This window comes from Oncorhynchus mykiss, chromosome 8 (assembly GCF_013265735.2).
Source record: "Oncorhynchus mykiss isolate Arlee chromosome 8, USDA_OmykA_1.1, whole genome shotgun sequence".
NCBI lineage: Eukaryota > Metazoa > Chordata > Actinopteri > Salmoniformes > Salmonidae > Oncorhynchus > Oncorhynchus mykiss.
Window position 1 is genome coordinate 69310067 of NC_048572.1, and position 21801 is coordinate 69331867.

The window sequence follows — 21801 nt, forward strand, 5'->3', positions numbered from 1 at the left end:
GTATAGTTAACATGATTTTCTTAATGTCTACCTCATTTCTGTACCCCACACATACAATTATCGGAAATGTCCCTCAGTTACGCAGTGAATTTTAAACACCAATTCAACCAAAGACCAGAGTGGTTTTCCAATGCCTCGCAAAGAAGGGCATCTATTGGTAGATGGGTAAAAAAAAAGTTATTACACTTTGGATGGTGTATCAATACACCCAGTCACTACAAAGATGCAGGCGTCCTTCCTAACTCCGTTGTTGGAGAGGACTGAAACCGCTCAGGGATTTACAAGCATTTCGCTACACCTGCTATAACATCTGCTAAACACACGTATGTGACAAATAACATTTGATTTCACCATGAGGCCAAAGGTGACTATAAAATAGTTTTGAGTTTAATGGCTGTCATAGGAGAACTGAGGATGGATCAACAACATGGTAGTTAATCCACAATACTAACCTAAATGACAAGGAAGCCTGTACAGAATAAAAAATATTCTAAAACATTCATCCTGTTTGCAAAAAATGTGGCAAAGCAATTAACTTTTTGTTCTGAATACAAAGTGTTCGGGGGAAATCCAATAGAACACGTTACTGAGTACCACTCACCATACTTTCAAGCATAGTGGTGGCTGCATCATGTTATGGGTCTGATTGTAGTCGTTAAGGACTGGCGTTTTTCAGAATAAAAAAACAAAACAATGGTGGTTGTCTGCTTTCCACGAGATGATGAATTCACCTTTCAGCAAAAAAATAACCTAAACAATATACATTGGCGTTGCTTACCAAGACTGAATGTTCCAAAGTGGCCGAGTTAGTTGTGACTTAAATCTATGGCAAGACCTAAAACAAAATGCTTGTCTAGCATTGATCAACCAATTTGACAGGGCTTGAGAATTCTGAAAATAATCCTAGGCAAAAGTTTTGTTCAACTACTGTCTCTAAGCTAGCTGTAGCTTTGATTTCAGTACTAGATTCATTCTCTGATCCTTTTGATTGGGTGGACATGTGAGTTCATGCTGCAAGAGCTCTGATAGGTTTGAGGACGTCCTCTGGAAGTTGTCATAATTACTGTGTAAGTCTATGGAAGGGGGTGAGAACCACGACCCTCCTAGGTTTTGTATGGAAGTCAATGTACCCGGAGGAGGACTGAAACTAGTTGTCCTCTGGCTACACCATGGTACTAGCCTACAATGTGCTGTTGAGGCTACTGTAGACTTTCATTCCAAAATAGTGTTTTTTTAAACAATTATTTGGTGAAGTGAATATTGTAAAATATCCTTTAGATAAATAACTATACTATTTCTATTTTTATGAAATTCACTTTTCTCCCTGGAGGAGCCTCCACTGGTGTAGATTTAGTGAGACAAAATCCATTCCATTTTGAATTCCAGCTCTAACAACCCCTTGACTAATGTGGAAATAGTCAAGAGGTATAAATACTTTCTGAAGGCACTGTTAAAAAATGTTTTTTAAAAGGGCAACTAAAAGTAATGCCACCAGAGACCATGACGGCCTACCCCTGCCAAACCCGGGTGATACTGGGCCAGTTGTGCGCCGCCCTATGGGACTCCCAATCACGGCAGGTTGTGATACAGCCTGGAATTGAACTAGGGTCTGTATTGACACCTCGAGCACTGAGATGCGATGCCTTAGACCGCTGCGCCACTCGGGAGTGTTATCACTAGCGTACAAACCTTGTCCTGATCTTAAACACCGATGCTTCCCTTGCCTTAACTTCCAGATGCGAGAGCTACAACATCTGTGACACAAGACAGCATGAAAGTTTTACTTTGGTTTTGTGAGGCTAACGGGTGAGTGAATTGCCTCGCTAAAAGCCTCACTTCGTCCCGGGGCTTGATACTGTAGGGAACGCTCTGTCTCCTATCTGGGTCAATTCACAGCAGAATGGATTTCTCTCTAAAGCTAAGCGTAGCACTTGCAAGTCGATGCTGTTGGAGTGTATTCAATGATGCCAGTTTCATTTAATATGCTCTGAGAAGCGTCTCTCCAATGAATTCATAATCCCCTCATCTTGGTGCAGATCATGAGTAGCTAGCTTGGTCATGATTGCCAAGATTTACTGTGAATGGACTGTGGCAATAATAACTGACTTCACATTGTCACTTGTTCATGCTCTGGGTTTGAACCAACTCACACTAGTGGAAACGTAATGTAGCCTAGCCTACTGTTGAATTTGTTTTCAATATAATTCTGGAACAGGGCAACAAGTAGTGATTTACAACATTTTGTAGTTAGAAGCTGTTCAGTGTTCACAGAAAACATAAGTGTACAGTGATATCCTTTGTCCACATTTTTTAGAACTGCATGTTTGTGACAAACCTGAAGACCTAGCTGGCTGAGGCGTGTTGCAAATCAGTGTAATCATGGCGACGCAAGCAGAGATCTTTTGGTAATTACTTTTTCATTTTGATCAAATTGAAATGTAATCACAGAACATGTTACTGCATTTTCAGACACACAACCACCCTCTGACCCATTTTTACCTCAATGTTCAGCTTGGAATCATCTGAAATATTGTGACGCTAGTCTGTTCTGATTTATAAATTCAAGTCATGCTAATCGGAGTAACAATGTCTCTGCTGGGTAAAATAATGTAGCCGTTTTGGTAGTTACTTTAAGCCTTATATATGTTCTGTCTAGTGTTTAGATTTCTATGAAAGGACTTACTTAAATTATAAATGTACTTTTTTGGGAAGGAAAACTGTTAAAGTAGCTTCTGTGGTGGAATGGTGTGGGTGTACCCCAACAGAATGGTGTGGGCGTATACTGGTGGTTTAAAAATATTAATTCATATTGTTGCTACCAGATCCACCAAAAAAATCTGATGTTTTTTTTATTTCTGGTGGTGCTACATTTGGCTAGCACAGCAAAGAACTACAGAGCTTGTTATGTGAAGGTAGAGAAAGATCAGTTTACCTTGTTAAGCCAACTATGTAGATTAATTTCTCACCACAGCCAACAATCACTAAACTAAATGTAGCTAGCAATAGTCTGACATAGGGCTGGGCGGTATACCAGTATTGATGCAAGGAACGGTTTGTTTTTACTTGACCTTCTATACCGGTATTTGAATGTTTGGTTTGTTAAATGTGTAACGTCCATCTTTATAGTTTACTTCGCTACTGGAGTCATCTCTCCACTCTCTCTCTATGCCGCTTTCCACACAGGTCTAGCCACGCCCCCTGTCACTCAAGGAGAGCATTTGATGTTCCTCAACCACGAGACACTTGCGTTCAGTCTGCATGGTCAATGCATCATATGCAACACTGTTGCTGACAACTTTGCAGTTGTCACTTTGCTTCTTAATATAAATCTACTAGCATTAGTTTGTTTCTTACATCTAAAAACAGCTAGTTTCTTTTCTTAGCAAGTTGTTTCTAAATGTTGTTAGCCGCTAATGCTAATCGCTAGCAAATAAATGTACTGGGTAAGAGTAAGTGTAATTAAAAATAAGGCCCAGACTACTTGCCCATATTGTGCAGCCCTACGTGGTAGTGTGTAAATGATATCAAATGCAGAAATTTGAGAAGTTGCATTCAACAGTATAAAACAATCAGAATGAAGAAAGACCCATTGAAATCACTTAGAATACAAGCATGCTAAGCAGTCTGTAATTTGTCTCAAAACAGCAGAAGCGTCATTTCCATCAAACTTAACTGCTGGAAATGACAGAATGTGGAGGAAATTACTTTTGACTTTTTTAAATTGGGCTTATTTAATCATGTTTTAAATGACTTTAATCTCAAATGCTCCAAGGTGTGCACAATTGGAAAACTTAAGTATTTCTTTGTGCTGTTTTGTGGCATCTTCTAAAAACAGAGGTCACCGACAGAAACAAAATAAAAAATGATCATATACGATACCAGGAACATCTGCAAAAAGACGGAGAGCATGTTGGAGCATGTTGTCCGGTCCTCTGGCAGTCTCTATGGGGGTGCCACAGGGTTCAATTCTCGGGCCGACTCTTTTCTCTGTATAATCAATGATGTTGCTCTTGCTGCAGGCGATTCCCTGATCCACCACTACGTAGACGACACCATTCTGTATACCTCTGGCCCTTCCTTAGACACTGTGCTATCTAACCTCCAAACGAGCTTCAATGCCATACAACACACCTTCTGTGGCCTCCAACGACTCTTAAACGCTAGTAAAAACCAAATGCCTGCTTTTCAACCTTTCGCTGCCTGCACCCGCATGCCCGACTAGCATCACCACCCTGGATGGTTCCGACCTAGAATATGTGGACATCTGTAAGTACCTAGGTGTCTGGCTAGACTGTAAACTCTCATTCCAGACTCGTATAAAACATCTCCAATCTAAAATCAAATCTAGAGTCTGCTTTCTATTTCGCAACAAAGCCTCCTTCACTCACGCCGCCAAACTTACCCTAGTAAAACTGACTATCCTACCGATCCTCGACTTCGGCGATGTCATGTACAAAATAGCTTCCAATACTCTACTCAGCAAACTGGATGCAGTTTATCACAGTGCCATCCGTTTTGTTACTAAAGCACCTTATACCACCCACCACTGCGACCTGTATGCTCTAGTCGGCTGGCCCTCGCTGCATATTCGTCGCCAAACCCATTGGCTCCAGGTCATCTACAAGTCCATGCTAGTTAAAGCTCCACCTTACCTCAGTTCACTGGTCACGATGGCAACACCCACCCGTAGCACGCGCTCCAGCAGGTGTATCTCACTGATCATCCCTAAAGCCAACACCTCATTTGACTTCCTTTCCTTCCAGTTCTCTGCTGCCTGTGACTGGAATGAATTGCAAAAATTGCTGAAGTTGGAGACTTTTATCTCCCTCACCAACATTAAACATCTGCTATCTGAGCAGTTAACCGATCACTGCAGCTGTACATAGTCCATTGGTAAATAGCCCACCCAATTTACCTACCTCATCCCCATACTGTTTTTATTTCTTTACTTTTCTGCACTTTTGCACATCAATACCTGCACATGACCATCTGATCATTTATCACTCCAGAGTTAATCTGCTAAATTGTAATTATTCGCCTACCTCCTCATGCCTTTTGCACACAATGTATATACTATTTTTTTTGTACTGCGTTATTGACTTGTTTATTGTTTACTCCATGTGTAACTCTGTGTTGTCTGTTCACACTGCTATGCTTTATCTTGGCCAGGTCGCAGTTGTAAATGAGAACTTGTTCTCAACTAGCCTACCTGGTTAAATAAAGGTGAGATAATATATATAATATTATATATATTTTTAATTTTTAATTAAAAGATACTGGAAGAAAAAATAAGGGAGAAGTGATAGATATCTCTGCGCTTACAAAGCGAGAACAAAGAAGCAAGAAATGGAAATGTAACCAACGGAATAGAAGACAGACTATATAAAGAGAACAGTTGCAATGGAGACCTACCTATCAGGCAACAACACCTTAGTCACCAGATGACTTGCAGCCAGAACACGGGGCCATCATACCTGCCCTGATACCCCTTCCTCTTCTGCAACAGGAATGAGAATTCTAATACTTGCTGGAAGGAAAAATGTTGGAAGAGGTCGCTCAAAAACAGATCTTTGCATGACAAATGTCAAACTTGATAAAGGTTAACGTAAAACTGAGAAATACAAAAAAAAGGTATCAACTGATGAAGAAAATGGATAGACCAGATTCCCCAAAGACAAAACAGAAAATGAAGAGAACTCTGAACTTGAAGGATTTTATTGTTTCAAAATGCCATCATTGCAGAGTGAAAGCAAAAGTAGCAAAAAATGCGCAATGCCAAGGACAAACAAGTGGCTTCAAAAATGCTTTAAGAGGCAACATCCTGAGAAAGTATGGCCTGGTCAAAGCTGCAAACAGAGAATTTGGATTTTCAGCAAAAGCAACGAGGGCAAGTGAAAACAGGCCAACAAGTCTTCAATCCTCCAGGAACAAGCAGTGTAACAATTAGCACAGCTGCAAGAGAAAATCACTAGATTATATGAACGTGATGTCAACAGTAGAGCAACAACTGGGGGAAAAAGGACACACTTGCGGGAACAAGAAAAAAAAGCAGAAGCACTTCTTGAATGGCACAATTCAGAACCTTTATCAGGATTTTAAGAGGGAATATTCAGAGATTAAAATGTCCTAATATGAATTCTTTAAAATACGTATTTTTGGGTTGTTGAGGTTAGGGACACATGCCTCTGCAAAACCCAGGCCAACCTCCAGTTCAGTTCATGGCGGATAAACTACAGTATCACAAAGTGATCAGCTGCAGCAACAATGAGAACCTTATTGAGTCTTTGTGCTGTGAGAACCTGAAGAAAGAGTGCATGTACACAGGTATCCCTTTGCCAAGCCAAAGAGCTTAAACATCTTGACTTTGATGCTGGTGAGCAGACATTGTGGTTTGAGTGGAAAAACCAAGCTGAAGAGAGAGAAATGAGGAACAACAGAGGAAAACATGGAGAAGTTCACTGTACATTTGACAGTATAAGAAAAGGTGTGGGGCACACTGCATATTCTATTGGAGGACTTCTCCAAAGAATTGAAAGAAGTTGGGGAAACACATGTACAACATTCGACACCAATACTCCAAACTGAGAGAATTAAGAGAATCTGCGGAAAGAGGAGATCATTGTGCATATTGACTTTGCAGAGAACTCAGGGGTGCAACTTTCACTGGGGACGGGGGAATGCCCCCCTCCTCATTCTGAAATTGCATTTTTGTCCCATCCAGTTTCATAATTTGAATGTGAGGCAACTGTGTGCTTTAGGACAATGCAGACGCCTCCGAGCGGTCGGGTAGGCTGTTTGAGTGTTTATCCGACTGAATGATACAAATTATAATAATTATTTCTCCCCCCCACTTCTAAAACCAAAGTTGTGCCACAGAGAACTACCTGTGTAAATACACCAGTTAAATCCAGGCAGTTCACTTTGGTGATTCTCACATGCAGGTGACCCTCCACACCTGTGTTGGACATACCACAAATTATACCGTTTCACTTTGCTCACTGAGCTCTTCTATGCGGATGACCCCTCTGCAATCTGGGTTCATCTCTCAAAAACACTGGCCTACTTCCTTGAGGTCTGCCCCCTTTTGGAATCGTACTTTTTCTTAAATGAATTAAACGCTCTACAATGGTTGTTCAAAATGTTTGCAATAAAATGTTTTCATTCTTTTTTTCTTTTTACATGTCATTTCCACCACACCCATATTCTTAGGTAAATTAGTATATTTATAATTTAAAATTGATTTGTTTTAGTGAAATAATATGGTTGCTCTCACAAAAAGGTTGGGTGGAAATATTTTTTATGATAAATATTTTCAGCTGTCAAAGGCAGGTTTATACATTCAGGAGTTGTGTTGAATTATTCATCTTAGGAAAACCTTAAAGCACTTGAATATTATTTTAACGCAAGTTAATGTACAAATGTATAAGAAATGTTATAAAATTGTATGATATTTAATTTAACTAAAATTGATGTTTTAATGATGTGATGGAAATGACATTTGTCTATGGCTGTCTGAGGAAAAACGACATATCAATTCCTGAATAGTACAATCACAGCCATTATCAGATATATTATTTCTAGACAAATCAAAGACAATTATAAAATGTCAAATGGTGTTTCAATACATTTTAATTTCTGAAAGCTTGCCAGGCCAAAGTGCCTGAAGTTGCAGAATCACCCATGTATGTGTTGCCACCCCAGGGTCACGCAGTTCTCAAAGCAAATTTAGAACTTTTATTTTTAAACATACCGTCAAAACGTGTTTTCTATTTTTATAAATACTGTGTTAATATTTTGGCCATATCGCCCAGCCCTAGTCTGACAGACACATTGTTTGTTTATCAAACGTTGGCTAGCAGCAGTAATTATCCCACTATAAACCTCACTCTCCCTCACCAATCAGTCTCGCCTAGCTCTTGGTCTGCTTCCTCAAATGCAACTATATTTTACCTAGGTGTATTGCCTACTTAGTTTCAATTTAAGAAACATTCTGTAGTTTTAATGAACCGCTAGCTTTTGAGGCATGTACTATTGAGGCAATAGTACTGTTACGAGATCTACCTAGTGATTTGTTTACATGTAGTTAATCTAGACTCATTTTTTTTAAATGCTAGCTCTCACCTTATGTTAATGTTGAACTGCATATTAAATTACACCAGGATAACATGAAGCAAACAAATTGCAACTATTTCAAGCAACATGTATTTTGAAATTAAATGAACCTTTTATATTCCTTTCTGCACACCCTCATTATGGTGATATTTGATAAGGTCTCTGTCCTGTGCATGTCATCCTGAAGACTACCTTCATTACAAGGGTAGGGCTTTCACTAGCCCTTGATCATGACTCTGTTCCATTACATTACACAAGTCACTGTAGCTCGGGCTGAACATTTAACATGCATCACTTGCGGTATGGTTATGGAAGCATAAGGACCTTAACTGTCATATCACTGAGAAATCATTTTCAAAATACAATGTTAAATTGATACACACCTTGTTAGTGTTCCAACATTGCCATATTTCCATGTTAGAGCATTTGTTTACGGAAGACAATAACACCTGTGCTTATTGGCTATCTAGCATGTTCCAAACACCTGTGTGTAAGTGTAACTCGGAGTAGTTTCGTCGGATGGAGATACCCATAGCTGTTTGGCTCTTTGCAAAACTGCTGATGAAAGATAAGGGCCATATGTTTCGAAAGCTGTATCGCAAGTGAATATTGACATTTAGAAACGTGAACTGTAGGGAGAAGCCAATATGCCGCCTAGAGTTTGAGAGCTTGCACCAATCCATTTCATGACGGCATGTACAGTAGGAGTCAAATCTAGTTTGCCTCAATTGTCTAATGAAAATCCTACACACTGATCTTTGCAGTATCAGCCTTTTTAGTTATTAGCAAATTATTTTCCACACGTACATTCTCAGATGCGAGTGCTTTTCCTATTTGTATAATTTCAAATGAAGAAAACATCCCAATGTAAAGTGTGAGGATTTGCTAATCCTGTTTCAGTATAGAAATGACAAGCCACATGTACAAGTGCATTAGACATGCCCACGAGGTCAATACTAATCCCATGTCTGCATTTAGCATGCGTGTCATAAATAATCTCCCATCCACTGTCACCAAAAGGGTAGAGCACAGCTAGTGGAGGAAAGAGAAAAATACACTGAAGAGTGACCACAGTGAATGGTCACTTTGACTAACCGGGCTAGGATGCAAGCCCTAATCAAATATTACACTTGTAGCTAGCATGCCAACCACTGGAGGGTTCATTTCTAGATGGGATCCACATTTTGTCCAATTTACATCAAGTTGATAGATCTTTTTTTGCCTTTCAGCTAATCCTAACCCATTTTATAACCTTAACCTGCCTGCCACATTAACTATCCTAACTTGTTGTGTAAATTCTCCAAAACCTGCTAGGAATAAGTACATTCTGACAAAAGCTGGCCCCCTTCTAGCATTAACCCCTCTAATGGTTGGCATGCTAGCTACAAGTGTCATTTGATTAGGATTTGCGTCCCGGCCCACTGGAGGAGGACTGTGAGTGTAGCAGAATGAAGTAAATCAGTGCAAAATTGCAAAAGGAAATCAGCTGAGATGCTTATGCTATTAAAAATCTAGATGCATTCATGATAGACTACTACTCAAAGTATCAGGGGGATGACATCAGTGGTCACACCCCTCTCACCTACGCCACTGACTGTGACCGGCGTCAATGTAGCAGAGTTAAATACACAATGTATTCTGTGGGTGCTAGATCGACTCGGTTGTCTGCGCTACTGCCCGCTGAGGATGAAGCAGAGAAGGTCAGTGAGTGTAGCAGAGGGGTGAGTGCTAGGCTCTTTCTCAATTTATCCTCTCGATTCCTCTCCCCGCCTCCTAAAAACCCATTGGAGAAGGTCAGAGGGGAGGGACCTTATCTTCCAATACATTTGCACTGGGATGCGAGTAATCAAGGAAAGACCAAGTGAGACACAGCCCTAGTAGCCATCGTGGTGATGTCAGCCGCCCTGAGACTGAAAGTACTGTTATCCTAGACCAACCAAGATAATGGATGCTGCTTTGTGAGTATGAAGTGCTGTTGTGGACAGAGGTTGTATCCTAGGTCAGCCATACAGGAATTGTTACACCCACTAATAATCGAGGACATCCTCTGCAAATCTGTAATATCAGACAAAATGAGTGACAACCAGATAAAAAACGGGGAATGTTCAATGACCAAACTATTACTTTAATCAAATAATCAACAATTTCATGTCATGCAAAGGATGCTTCTGTAAATGGTTTGTGGGTAGACATTCATCTGACTCTTAACAAGATTGAATAGTTAAAGAGTAGCTAGAGCTCTATAAGCAAGGTTGGCCATTCATGTTCTAGGTCTATGCATTGTTGCTTGTGTAGCGCTACAACTGACTCGTAATAGTAAACCAACAGCATATAACCAATTTTAGATATACCCTTCAATCTCTCCAGGACTTGGGACTTTCACAGGACTCTGTATCTGATGTTAGGAAACATAAAATAGACCAGGACTTGATACATTATTCTAAAGTGATAAATAACATTTGATATTTCATTGCAATTGTTTTCGTATTGCATTGGCAGTTCTCTCTTTGGGACTGTTCATTGGCTAGCTTAGCTACTAGCTAGCTAACATGGTTGTTTTTTAGCAGGTCAAGCTATTTAGCTGACGTTACCTATAAGATGGTTAACCAAACAACTTACCCGTGTGCTACACATCATGGCGCTGCTAACGTTACTATCCATGCAGGCAATGCCTGTTCTTCCCCGGCCATATGGACTATCCCACCCGTGACTACTATGGTCGAATGAAAAATGTTGTTAATGAGAAAACAACTAGACTATGTTAGCTAGCTGTTTACAAACGCACTTAAATTCTTTGGGGTTCTGGGGTTCACTTCCACTCATCCTCAAAGCTGTTAAAGGTGTGCTATGTACTCCAGCATTTTGGATTTGATATTAAATGTTTTCTGCGGCAACATTACAGAATGTCCCCTTCTGTTTTTACCGTTTTAGAAATTAAAGCACTTGATATATCTTGTCCCCCCATTTTGAAGGCGTCATAATTATTTGGACAAATACACTGTGTATTGGAGTAGTCAATAGTGTAGCATTTTATAACATATTCTAACACGCAAGGACTGTATCACGTTTGTGACTCAACATACTTGTCGGCTGCAGTTTGTTTTGATCGTTTCGAATTATGTTGTGCCTCAATAGAAATGAATGGTAAATGTATTGTCATTGGAGTCACTTCTATTGTAAATAGGAATGTAATATGTTTCTGAACACTTCTACATTAATGTGGATGCTACCATGATTATGTATAGTCATGACTTAATTGTGAATGATTAGTGAGATCCTATCACCCAAAAAATGCTAGCCTCCCCTGTTATTTGTAATGATTAGAGTTTAGCATGTTTTGGGGGTATGATGTTGCCGTGATTGGTGCTTTATCAAATGAGGCCATTTATCAAATACACACCCAGTATAGGGTGGGAGGCAGGGTTGTGCTCAATTCTGAATTTTCAAATTGACTCCCATTCAACTCATGAGTTGAACATTTTAATTGGCCACACTCCACAGGATGTATAATTTCAGTCACAGGAAGTAGAATTCAATTCTGTGCAATTCAAAGAAATTCCACTCAGTCGTAGAACATGCGTTTCATTGACTCTGACAGGTCACACTTCCAGATACATTATTTTGTATAACTTTTCTCTGGAAACAATGTTCTTTTACTCTTAACCTTAGTGCTTAGAATAGCCACTTATATTTCCACCAACCATTTAATTTGTTTGGCTTCTTTTGTAAGGCTTCAGGGTCAATTGGAGGGTTAAACTAATGCATTCTGGGACATGTAATATTTTCCACATATTGAACAAAATGTAGGTCATAATGAAATATAATAATTTATGATCTTTACGTACAGGTTTTGTTTTCCTCGATCATTCATTTCCAGTTTGTCCTGAAGATCCAATATTTTAAATGCACGTATGTAACGACATGTTTGTTTTGTGTACAGTATGTATTTGTATAGACTACACCTAAATATAGATTAAAAGAGGCATTTGAATTACAATTCTGTATCCTGTTTACTACTTCAATTCAAGAATTTGAGTCTCAATTCTGAATTGAGCACAACCCTGGTGGGAGTATAATTTTTTTATCTGTGCTTTTCTATTCCTCTGCCTGTCTGCTGTACTAATAATGTAGGTTGATATCCTGCTCATGGCATTATATTTTGGTATAGCGGTCCAGTTCTTCAAAATATAATATTTTTGCACACTGCCCAATTTCCAATTCTCCCATCCCCAACGAGCTTCTCTGGCTAGTCTTTGAAATTTGGATGGTGAATTAAAACATCTGGATGTCCTGGAAGAGCTCATAATGTTGAACTTTATGCGATGTGACATATTAGAACACGGAGGTTCACTCTGACTGCAGAGACTCACAACAGTTTCTGACCTTTTTTAAATGATTCTCATGTGTGCCTTCTGTTTGGGTTTTAGGTGTATTGGCCCTGGCCCCTACTGTCGAGAGAGCTGTAGCTCCTTATTACACACACACACCACATCTGCACACACTACGCGTTTGAGTGCACACATACACATAGTCCCACTTCCAGAGCCGGTGGCCTGCAGGGAGATTGTTGCACAGTGTGCTGCTCAAGTGTTTTTGCTGATCCTCATTTTACATTCTTAATTGGTTCCTTTGCTGGGGTAGATTTAAAAATATATATGTATTATTACTAACATGACGGTAAACTGCCTCTGTTCAGCCCAGCGATAAATGGTTAAGTCCCTCAACTGCTGAGATCTAAATATAGAAGCATTAACTTTGGGACATGCCTTCCCGATGTGCTCATACATAATGCATTACTCTGGGAGGTGATGTTGCATTACCTTTTGCCTTTTTTATTCTCATCATTCTCACAAATTAGGTTAACATCCTCCTTCATGCCTTTTGAAGATCTTCCTTGGCTTAAGGCTAGTGCTTTACAACTGGATTAGGTGTTTGTTTTGACTATTTAGAGGCCTCTTCATTTTTTCATTTCACTGCTAATTTTACATTGCTAATGAATTTGATGGGCAGTGGTCACCAGTTCATAATATTTTAGACTAAGTGAAAAGGAATATAAATAAAAATAAATCACCTGTCCTTCGTGTCCCCATGGTGAATGTATGACCTCTTGGGAATGTAGTGTGATGCATAGGACCCATGATTATCAGTGCCCCCAGAGTGCTTATGGCGTTAGGGTTCAGTCGCAAGTGTGCCAATCAATGTTGGGAAGTAAGTGAACACATTTATAGAAATAACCAGGGGAAAATGTTTCAATATTTAACATATTGATTACATGGGTGATGCTGATCCCAAAATAAACCTCATCCTTGTTTTCCTAATCTTCTGATTTGGCTCTATTACAATCTGTTCAAGGATTTACTGTAGGTTTGATATCAAAGATGGTATTCCTGTTTTTCCATATACGAACGCTCATGCACACACACTCTTGATTTGATATATGATTTAACAATCATGTTTCCCCTCAGCGTTGGAGAGGAAGATGTCGGTAAGGCAAAGCAGAGAAGAGCTGATCAAGAGAGGTGTGCTGAAAGAGATCTTTGAGAAAGGTGAGATGCTTTCCTCATTCACTTCATCATGTGCTATAAAGAAATAATGGTTTTGGTCATCTCTCATCGTTTTGTTGAGTGTGTGTGAACTGAGCTGCGTGAATGTGACCTTTGGTCTGGAGTTCAAATTGGAGATTTTTAGTTCCCAACCGCCGTGCCTTTGTAAGACCCGGTGTGGGTGAACGGATGACCTCTGTGTATTTCCCACCGTAAAGCATGGAGGAGGAGGTGTAATGGTGTGGGGGTGCTTTGCTAGTGACACTGTCTGATTTATTTAGAATTCAAGACCCACTTAACCAGCATGGCTACCACAGCATTCTGCAGCGATAAGCCATCCCATCTGGTTTGGGCTTAGACGATCATTTGTTTTTCAACAAAACAATGACCCAACACACCTCCAGGCTGTGTAAGGGCTATTTTACCAAAGGAGAGTGATGGAGTGCTGCGTCAGATGACCTGGCCTTCACAATCCCCCAACCTCAACCAAATTTGAGATGGTTTGGTATGAGTCGGATCGCCGTGTGAAGGAAAAGCAGCCAACAAGTGCTCAGCATATGTGGGAATTCCTTCAAGACCGCTGAAAAAGCATACCAGGTGAAGCTGGTTGAGAAAAGGCCGAGAGTATGCAAAGTTGTCAAGGCAAAATGTGGATATTTGAAGAATCTCAAATATAAAATATATGTTTTTGATTTGTTTTACACTTTTCTTTTCTTGGTTACATGATTCCGTCTGTGTTATTTCATAGTTTTGATGTCTTCACTATAGTCTACAATGTAAAAAATAAAAATAAAGAAACCCTTGAATGAATAGGTGTACTAAAACTTTTGTCTGTTTTGTTTTATCTAAACATGTTTTGGATCTGACAGAGGTTCTCCCCCCCTGTTGGTCAGGATATCTTCTGAGGAAGTAGAAAGTCCATCAGGGTTTAAGAGATGCTGTTAAGTTGAGCTGATGGGTGAAGTAAGCATTCTGCCTCCCTCTCTGTGGACAACTTGTCAGAACATGAGCCAGTTTCCTAAACCATTGCTATACTACTGGTACTTACTGCTGGCTACAATAAATATAGAGCTGTTCGATCGGGTTCAATTCCGGGCTCTGGCTGGGCCACTCAAGGACATTCAGAGACTTGTCCCGAAGTCACTCTTGCATTGTCTTGGCTGTGTGCTTAGGGTCGTTGTCCTTTTGGAAAGTAAACCTTCACCCCAGTCTGAGGTCCTGAGCGCTCTGGAGCAGGTTTTCATCAAGGATCTCTCAGTACTTTGCTCCATTCATCTTTCCCTAGAAGCTGCCACTAAAAAACATCCCCACAGCATGATGCTGCCGCCACCATGCTTCACTGTAGGGATGGTGCCAGGTTTCCTCCAGACATGGTGCTTGGCATTCAGGCCAAAGAGTTCCATCTTTTTTTCATCAGACAAAAGACTCTTTTTTTCTTATGGTCAGAGAGTCTTTCGGTGCCTTTTGGCAAACTCCAAGCGTGCTGTCATGTGCCTTATGCTGAGGAGTGGCTTCCGTCTGGACACTCTACCATTAAAGGCCTGATTGGTGGAGCGCTGCAGAGATGGTTGTCCTTCTGGAAGGTTCTCCCATCTCCATAGAGGAAGTCTGGAGCTCTGTCAGTGACCATCGGGTTCTTGGTCACCTCCCTGACCAAGGCCCTTCTCGCCCGATTGCTCAGTTTTGCTGGGCGGCCAGCTCTAGGAAGAGTCTGGGTGGTTCCAAACTTCTTCCATTTAAGAATGATGGAGGCCACTGTGTACTTGGGGACCTTCAATGCTGCAGAAATGTTTTGGTACCCTTCCCCAGATCTGTGCCTCTACACAATCCTGTCTCTGAGCTTTTTGGACAATTCCTTTGACCAGTGAGTGTGCAGAGTCACTGCAAGAGTCAGTGCAACAAAAAATAAAGGGGGTTCAAAGCAAATAATCCGGCCATTTAATTAATAATACATCTGCTGTCACTGGAGTAGCTTGTTTATCTTTTTCCATTTTACCAATCCAGTCTCATCCTGGATAAGTTGTTTGTTTGTTTGTTTGTTAGTTTATATCACTACTTAACTCTTTTTGGGAAAATCCACTTTCTTTTATGCTGAAAATGATTTGTTCTGATTGTGGGGAATAGTTGCAAGTAGTTTTTATACTCGTCACTGAAGAACCTGAAATGAAGTATGACTTGAGTTATTGAACAGAGTAGGAGGTGCCTTGCCAGTGCTGCTGGCATAAATGGTTGATGTATGTTTTCTGGATGAAGGTCTTATGAGACTTGCCATTAGCTGTCGTCCGAAAGGGAAAATAGATTGCATTTCATTAATCAGAATTGATTTAATCACATCAGTTCCCAAAACATTTGTTAATCTCTCCTCTGATTTGGCTGCTGGCGTGTAATCAGCTTTTAACTGGCTGACACTGGAGTGGTGCTGCATGTGCCTGGATTTAATGTAACACCCCAACTGTCTGTCTCCAAACCCTCCTACTGTAGCACTCACATGGGAGTGTTGGTTAATGAAAATGACAGCGATAGTGATAATATAAGTTGTTTTCTACAATAGGAATGGTTATTTTTGTAGGAGTGTTCCAAATCACCCTTCATCCTTTGTATTGGTAGCACCTGGGAAAGGGAGAGGTTTGTCTGATCCCTCTCAAACCTTGTTCTTGTATTGGAACGATTGTTTCTCAGCCTGATTTTGCTCGTGCTGTATTAGGCTTACTCATTGCATCTCAGCTTTCGTGGTCCTTAGAAACAACGGCCTCTTACCTGACAGAGTGCACGAGGAAAAGACTAAGTCAACCAAGACAAGTTGCACTACTGCAATTAACTTGTGGTCGTTTGACAGCCCATATGAGGTCCCATGTGTCATACATCAGTCTGTCTCCCTACCAGGTTTCCCAGTAACACCTCCAAGGTGTTGCAGTCATTATGCAACCATTTCATAACTTTTTTGATGTGTGAGGATTTGGTCCAATAGAAGCCGTCAGACCTGAAGCGACGGGAACAAGACGCTCTGGTGCGTTGCGTATGTCACAACAAGAAATGTTGGGCGCAAAACACCTGTGTGGGAGGATTTCTGTATGTTCTCACTGAATGCACAAAACATTAAGAACACTTGATCTTGCTATGAGACTGACTAGGTGAATCCAGGTGAAAGCTATGATTCCTTATTGATGTCACCTGTTAAATCCAACTCAATCAGTGTAGATTAAAGGTAGTAGAGAGGTTACTGAAGGATTTTTAAGCCTTGGAACAATTCAGACATGGATTGTGTATGGGTGCCATTGAGGCTGAAGGGGTCATAAAAAATAGGGAATGAGCACAGTCGTACCAGTTTGTGTCAAGAACTGCAATGCTGCTGGGTTTTTGACGTTCAACAGTTTCCTGTGTGTATCAAGAATGGTCCACCACCCAAAGGACATCCAGCCAATTGACACAAATCAAATTTTATTTGTCACATAAACATAGCTAGAAGATGTTAATGCGAGTATATCGAACTGCTTCTGCTTCTAGTTCCGACAGTGCAGTAATATCAAAGTAATTTAACAATTCGCCAACAACTACCTAATATACACAAATCTAAAGTTAAGGTGCAATAGATGGTATAAACTCCGCAAAAAATAACCCATCCCTGTCTTTCAAAGATACTTCGTGAAAATCCAAATAACTTCACAGATCTTCATTGTAATGGGTTTTAATTACTGTTTCCCATGCTTTTTCAATGAACCATAAACAATTAATGAACACGCACCTGTGAAACGATCGTTAAGACACTAACATCTTACAAACGGTAGGCAATTAAGGTCACAGTTTAGTACACTAAAAAAGAAAGATGCCCAGGGTCCCTGCTCATCTGCGTGAACGTGCCTTAGGCATGCTACAAGGAGGCATGAGGACTGCAGATGTGGCCAGGTCAATAAATTGCGTACTGAGACGCTTAAGAGAGCGCTACAGGGAGACTAGACGGACAGCTGATCGTCCTTGCAGTGGCAGACCACATGTAACAACACCTGCACAGGATCAGCACATCCGAACATCAAACTTGCAGGACAGGTACAGGATGGCAACAACTGCCTGAGTTACACCAGGAACGCACAATCCCTCCATCAGTGCTCAGACTGTCCGCAATAGGCTGAGAGAGGCTGGACTGAGAGCTTGTAGGCCTGTTGTAAGGCAGGTCCTCACCAGACATCACCAGCAACAACGTCGCCTATGGTCACAAACCCACCGTTGCTGGACCAGATAGGACTGGCAAAAAGTGCCGTTCACTAACGAGTCATGGTTTTGTCTCACCGGGGGGGATGGTCGGATTCGCGTTTATCGTCGAAGGAATGACCGTTACACCGAGGCCTGTACTCTGGAGCAGGATTGATTTGGAGGTGGAGGGTTCGTCATGGTCTGGGGCGGTGTGTCACAGCATCATCGGACTGAGCTTGATATTGCAGGCAATCTCAACGCTGTGTGTTACATGGAAGACATCCTCCTCCCTCATGTGGTGCCCTTCCTGCAGGGTCATCCTGACATGACCCTGCAGCATGACAATGCCACCAGCCATCTTGCTTGTTCTGTGTGTGATTTCCTGCAAGACAGGAATGTAAATTCTGCCATGGCCAGCGAAGATCCTAATCAAATTGAGCACGTCTGGGACCTGTTGAATCGGAGGGTGAGGGCTAGGACCATTCCCCCCAGAAATGTCCGGGAACTTGCAGGTGCCTTGGAAGAGTGGGGTAACATCTTACTGCAAGAACTGGTAAATCTGGTGCAGTCCATGAGGAGGAGATGCACTGCAGTACTTAATGCAGCTGGTGGCCACACCAGATACTGACTGTTACTAATGATTTTGAGCCCCCCCCCCCACACACACCCCCCTTTGTTCAGGGACACATTATTCAATTTCTGTTAGTCGCATGTCTGTGGAACTTGTTCAGTTTGTCTCAGTTGTTGAGTCTTGTTATGTTCATACAAATATTTACACATGTTAAGTTTGCTGAAAATAAATGCAGTTGACTCTGAGAGGACATTTCTTTTTTTGTTGCTGAGTTTACATGTGGTATGAGTAATGTATGATATGTAAACATTAAAGTGGCATTATGGTATAAGTGACTAGTGATCCATTTATTAAAGTGACCAGTGATTGGGTCTCAATGTAGGCAGCAGCATCTCAGAATCAATGATTGCTGTTTAGCAGTCTGATGGCCTTGAGATAGAAGCTGTTTTTCAGTCTCTTGGTCCCAGCTTTGATGCACCTGTACTGACCTCACCTTCTGGATGGTAGCGATGTGAACAGGCTCGGGTGGTTGATGTCCTTGATAATTTTGCCGCCTTCCTGTGACATCGGGTGATGTAGGTGTCATGGAGGGCAGGTAGTTTTCCCCCGGTGATGCGTTGTGCAGACAGCACAACCCTTTGGAGAGCCTTGCGGTTGAGGGCGGTGCAGTTGCCATACCAGGCTGTGATCCAGCCTGACAGGATGCTCTCGATTGTGCATCTGTAAAAGTTTGTCAGGGTTTTGGGTGACAACCCAAACTTCTTCAGCCTCCTGATGTTGAAGAGGCGCTGTTGCACCTTCACCACACTGTGGGTGGACCATTTCAGTTTGTATGTGATGTGTACACAGAGGAACTTCAAACTTTCCACCTTCTCCACTGCTGTCCCTTCAATGTGGACCGGGGGGGGGGGTGCTCCCTCTGTTTTGTTGACGTTTCCTAACACCACACTCCGAGTGCCCTCACCTCCTCCCTATAAGCTGTCTCGTCATTGTTGGAAATCAAGCCCACTACTGTTGTGTCGTCTGCGAACTTGATGATTTGAGTTGGAGGCGTGCATGGCCACATAGTCGTGGGTGAACAGGGAGTACAGGAGGGGGCTGAGCATGCACCCTTGTGAGGCCCAATTGTTAATGGTCAGCGAAGTAGAGATGTTATTTCCTACCTTTACCACCTGGGGTGCGGCCCGTCAGGAAGTCCAGGACCCACTTGCACAGGGGGGGTTGAGACCCAGGGTCTCCAGCTTGATGATGAGCTTGGAGGGTACTATGGTGTTGAATGCTGAGCTGTAGTCAATGAACAGTGTGATGGCGATTGTGTCTTCTGTGGACCTGTTGGGGTGGTATGCAAACTGAAGTGGGTCTAGGGTGGCTGGTAATGTGGAAGTGACCTGATCCTTGTCTAGTCTCTCAAAGCACTTCATGATGACAGAAGTGAGTGCGGCGGAAGTCATTTAGTTCAGTTCTTTGCCTTGGGTACAGGAACAATGATAGCCATCTTGAGGCATGTAGGGACAACAGACTGGGATAGGGAGCGATTTGAATATACCTGTAAACACACCAGCCAGCTGGCCTGCCCATGCTTTGTAGCACAATCAACATGCTGGAAGAATTTAGTTAGACTTGTTCTCAAATTTGCTTTGTTAAAATCCCCATCTACAATAAATACAGCTTCAGGATGTATGGTTTGCATATAGTCCAGTGAAGTTCCTTGATGGCCGTCTTGGTGTCTGCTTGAGGGGGAATGTACACAGCTGTGACTAATTGATGAGAATTCTCTTGGTAGGTAAAATGGCCGGCACTTGATTGTAAGGAATTCTAGATCGGGTGAACAGAAGGACTTGAGTTCCTGTATGTTATGATTACACCATGAGTTGTTAATCGTAAAGCATACACCCCTGCCCTTCCTTTTCCCAGAGAGGTGTTTATCTCTGTATGTGCAACGCATAGAGAAGCCCGGTGGCTAAACCGATTCTGACATATGCCGAGAGGGTCATGTTTCCATGAAACAGAATGTTACAATCTCTGTCTCTTTGGAAGGCAACCCTAGCTTGAATTTGGCCAGGTGGCCGTTTCGTCTGCCCCTTCTGCGGTGTCATTGTTTTGAATCGCCTACTGGAATTAACTCCATATTCCTGGGTGGTGGTCTGAACTAAAGGTCGACCGATTATGATTTTTCAACGCCGATACCGATTTATTGGAGGACCAAAAAAGCCGATACCGATTAATCGGCCGATTTTTTTTTTTTTTTTTTTTTTTTTTTTTTTTTTTTTTTTTTTTTTTTTTTTAATAAAAAAAAAAAAAAAAAAAAAAAAAATGTTTTTTAATTATTATATTTTTTAAACATTTTATGTATTTGTGATAATGACAATTACAACAATACTGAATGAACACTTATTTTAACTTAATATAATACATCAATAAAATCAATTTAGCCTCAAATAAATAATGAAACATGTTGAATTTGGTTTAAATAATGCAAAAACAAAGTGTTGGAGAAGAAAGAAAAAGTGCAATATGTGCCATGTAAGAAAGCTAACGTTTAAGTTCCTTGCTCAGAACATGAGAACATATGAAAGCTGGTGGTTCCTTTTAACATGAGTCTTTGATATTCCAAGGTACGAAGTTTTAGGTTGTAGTTATTATAGGAATTATAGGACTATTTCCCTCTATACCATTTGTATTTCATTAACATTTGACTATTGGATGTTCTTATAGGCATTTTAGTATTACCAGTGTAACAGTATCGCTTCCGTCCCTCTCCTCGCTCCTCCCTGGGCTTGAACCAGCAACACAACGACAACAGCCACCATCGAAGCAGCATTACCCATGCAGAGCAAGGGGAACAACTACTAGAAGGCTCAGAGCAAGTGACGTTTGAAACGCTATTAGCGCGTGCTAACTAGCCAGCCATTTCACTTCGGTTACATCAGCCTCATCTTGGGAGTTGATAGGCTTGAAGTCATAAACAGCGCAATGCTTGATGGACAACGAAGAGCTGCTGGCAAAACGCACGAAAGTGCTATTTGAATGAATGTTTACGCGTCTGCTTCTGCCTACCACCGCTCAGTCAGGTACTTAGATACTTGTATGCTCAGTCAGATTATATGCAACGCAGGACACTCTAGATAATATCTAGTAATATCATCAACCATGTGTAGTTAACTAGTGATTATGATTGATTGTTTTTTATAAGGTAAGTTTAATGCTAGCTAGCAACTTACCTTGGCTTACTGCATTCGCGTAACAGGCAGTCTCCTTGTGGAGTGCAACGAGAGAGAGGCAGGTCGTTATTGCGTTGGACTAGGTAACTGTAAGGTTGCAAGATTGGATCCCCCGAGCTGACAAGGTGAAAATCTGTTGATCTGCACCTGAACAAGGCAGTTAACC

At 41.3% G+C, this 21801-nt stretch overlaps 1 protein-coding gene across 7 annotated transcripts in view; it reads left to right on the top strand.

The window, feature by feature from the left end:
* Positions 1-21801, top strand: part of LOC110530432 (phosphatase and actin regulator 1) — a 91172-nt gene that overhangs the window by 46545 nt on the left and 22826 nt on the right. For 6 of the 7 annotated variants that reach the window (XM_021613491.2, XM_021613492.2, XM_036986064.1 and 3 more), the window contains exon 3: positions 13578-13658. The exons of the other annotated variant lie outside the window; for it this stretch is intronic. In XM_021613491.2, the coding sequence (XP_021469166.2) occupies positions 13578-13658 (81 nt within the window). The remainder of the gene's footprint in view (positions 1-13577; positions 13659-21801) is intronic. 7 annotated transcript variants of the gene reach the window in all.